Source organism: Pteropus alecto, unplaced genomic scaffold (genome assembly GCF_000325575.1).
Source record: "Pteropus alecto unplaced genomic scaffold, ASM32557v1 scaffold87, whole genome shotgun sequence".
Classification (NCBI taxonomy): Eukaryota; Metazoa; Chordata; class Mammalia; order Chiroptera; family Pteropodidae; genus Pteropus; species Pteropus alecto.
In genome coordinates this window covers 743,225-746,471 of record NW_006443225.1, presented here as the reverse complement: position 1 = coordinate 746,471, position 3,247 = coordinate 743,225, and the positions used below count along the sequence as shown (strand labels likewise).

Here is a 3,247-nt window from a genome sequence, read left to right as displayed (position 1 = left end):
AGAAAGAGAATAAAAGAATAAATATACATTTCTCTTTAATCTCATTTGCTCCTCACAGAAACTTGTGAGGTTAGGACATATATATTTATAAAGTTCTCAGTCCTGGAAAACAATACGCAAAGAATTGAAACGAACTGGCCCAAGTCGTATGAGAGGTCCACGAGGGCTAAATGGTGTGGGGGTAATGAAGTCTCCTTTAGAAGGGCGCGACTATTAGCAAGCAGGCGGTGTAGAGAGCCAATTAGCAGGTGCGCTCAACTACAAAGGCAGAAATCCATTTCAGGACGCTCCCAGCTGGACAGCTGGCTCCGCAGGGGGGCGCCACAATAGGGCGCCTAGGCAACTCCGGCTCTTGGCTTTTCCCCTAGTGGAGCAAGCCGAGTCCCTTGCAGCCTAAGAGTCGTAGAGGATTTCAGGTGAGAGCAGGGGTAGGAAAGAGGAAAGGGAAAGAAAGAAAGGGCTGGAACAGGAAGGGGGACTCATCACTAGTCTTATCACTACTGTAGGGAGTCACGGCCAGGCTCCAGCCTCCTTCACCCCACGCCTCTGCTAGACACACACACGCACACACACCCCTGCCAGGCTGCTGGGAAGAGGCCCGGGCGTTCTCGTCAGCCACCTCCCCGCACCTCGGAGAAGTGGGCGCGGAACGCAGGCGCCTTGACCCTCTTCTCCAGCTGTTAGAGCACTCGGAGTAGGGCTAGGGGATTCGCAATGCTGTTCGCCGGCTTGAGCGAAGCATAGTCAGTTGCTACTGAAAACCCAAACAGCAAAGTGCGGAGGCGAACTCGGAGCGGACGCCGGGGGGCGCCTGCACATCCTCGGGTCTCACTCCATCAGAGCGCCGAGGGCTCCACCTAGAGAGACCGGGATGCGCACAGCTTGGGAGAGAGGGAAGTAGGGGAACTGTAAGGGGGTTCTCAGCAGTTCTGTCTTCCTCCTCTCCTCTTACTTCACTCCCTTGTCAAGTTCAGGGGTCGACTCGGTGGCCTTTGGCATTAGGAAGCTGTCAGTGTACGTTCTCGGCTGCAATGATCCTCACACTCGGCGTGCTCCTCACACTCAGCGTGCTCCTGCATCACTTGGAAGGCCTGGCAAATTCAAATTGCGAGCGCAGCCACAGGGCGTCTGATTCACTGGGTCTGAGGCAGAGTCCAAGAATCTGCTTCTCTAGCAAATCTGGGAGCGAGGTGGGGAAGATTGTTGTCGGGGACTGCCTTCCGAGCGCTGCACGCCCGGCGGTGCCAGAGTGGGAGAGCAGGGCTCCTCTAGCAAATCTGGGAGCGAGGTGGGGAAGATTGTGTTCGGGCACCGCTGCACGCCCGGCGGTGCCACAGTGAGAGAGCAGGGCGTGCGGGGCGGTCAGGCGGCGGTGCGGCACGCTAGCATCTGGTGGAGGCTCCTGCGGAAGCTGTCGTCCAGGAAGGCGTATAGGAAGGGGTTGAGGCAGCTGTTGGCATAGCTCAGGCTGGTGATGAAGTAAGAGACCGCGATGACCAGCGGTGTCTGCGGGAGGTCGGTGGTGAGAGCCACCACGGTGCTCAGGTGGTAGGGTGTCCAGCAGAGGAGGCACACGGCCAGGATCACCACCACCAAAAAAGTCACCCGCTTCTTAGCGCGGTCTAGGGCCTTGGCGTGACTATCGAGGCGTATGGCGCGCAGCCGGCACAGCAGAGTGATATAGAGCACGCAGATGGTGGACACCGGGATGACGAAGCCGAGCACCAGTGTGTAGAGGCGGCTCACTCGCCACCAGAAGGCCTCGGGCTGAGGGAAGACAAGCACGCACTCGCGCCGACCCTGCTCATCGTCGAGCCCGGCGAAGATCGCGAAAGGCAGCACGACCAGAGTCACAAGCCCCCACACAGCCAAGCTCACAGCGCAAGCAGCGCCATAGGTGCGGCGCGTCACCCGGCGCGATTCCGCGGTGGCCAGCACCACCAGGTAGCGGTCGGCGCTCATGACGGTGAGGAAATAGAGGCTGGAGAAGGTGTTGTACTGGTCGATGGCCACGATGAGCTTGCACATGAGCTCCCCGAAGGGCCACTGTCGCAGCAGGAAGTCGGCGATATTAATGGGCAGCACGAGCGTGAAGAGTTCGTCAGCGATGGCCAGATTGAGGATAAACAGGTTGGTGACAGTCTTCTTGCGGGGCGCCCGCAGCAGCACGTAAAGCACGGCAGAGTTACCCGTCAGACCCACGGCGCAGATCACCGCATAGACCACTGGCACCGCCAAGGCCAGTGGCTGCGACGGTGGCGGTGGTAGCGGGCTCGACGCATTGAGGCAGCCCAGCGCGGGACCAGAGCACGACGTGTTTGAAGGCCCCAGCTCCGAGTACGACACGTTGTACATATCCGCGAGGGGTGGAGGGCGTGCGATTCCGCTTCCTCCACCGCGGCCCTGCGGAGCTCTGCGGTCCCGAACCCGGCGTCGGCGCTGACGTGCGCCCGGGGACTCGCGGAGGCGCTCAAAGCTCTTTTCTGGCCTTTCTAGGGGAGGAGCGTTCCCATCCGCCTTCCTAGCCCACTGTCATTGTGGATTCCGGGGGCTGAAAAGAGGAATTGAAAGCATAGGTTAGGCTAGTAGACTTGCCGCTTTGGGGGGCGAGGGGGATGGCATCCCAAATCTGCCCCCACGTGATCGCTCTCTGCTACCTGTTGAAATCTTATTCTAACCAGTTGAATACATCAAACGAAGCGCCAGAAAGGAAAAAGCCCTTACTTCGTCTAGGAAGAACACCCATCTCCCCTGCTTTAGGATACCCCTGGCAGACCCGGGTCACCCCAGCGAATTCTGCAGTGGCAAACAAGCGTCGGTCCCTCTAGGTGCCGTGCGCCTCGTTAACAGCAAGCTCAACTACAGTCTCGACCTCACCTGGCTAGGAAAAGGTCTACCTTTTCTGGAGCCGTCTGGAGAGCCGGATGCGGGCTGCTGGAGATGCTGCAGCACCAGCCATCTGAGTGTCGGCCTCTGGGAATAAGCAGGGAGGCGCCAACTCGAGCCTCAGCTGTCCCTTCGGTGCACCTTGAAGCTTAGGAATGGCGCAGCCGCATAAGACGCTACACGGCCAGGACCGCGCCCCACCCCCACCCCAAATCCAAGCGTAGGTTAGGCTAGTAGACTTGCAGCTTTGGGGGGCGAGGGGGATGGCATCCCAAATCTGGGAAACAGCAGTGGGACAGAGGACAGAGTTACTCGAAAATTACTAAATTCTTTTCTTCTTTACAGAAGCGTAACCTCACTC

At 58.8% G+C, this 3,247-nt stretch overlaps 1 protein-coding gene across 1 annotated transcript; it reads right to left on the bottom strand.

The window, feature by feature from the left end:
- Positions 1 to 1,362: 1,362 nt before the first annotated feature.
- NPBWR1 (neuropeptides B and W receptor 1) lies at positions 1,363 to 2,355 on the bottom strand. The gene has a single exon (XM_006923961.1). It carries the CDS (start codon positions 2,353 to 2,355, stop codon positions 1,363 to 1,365), a length of 993 nt encoding a protein of 330 aa, XP_006924023.1.
- Between the last annotated feature and the right edge of the window lie 892 nt (positions 2,356 to 3,247).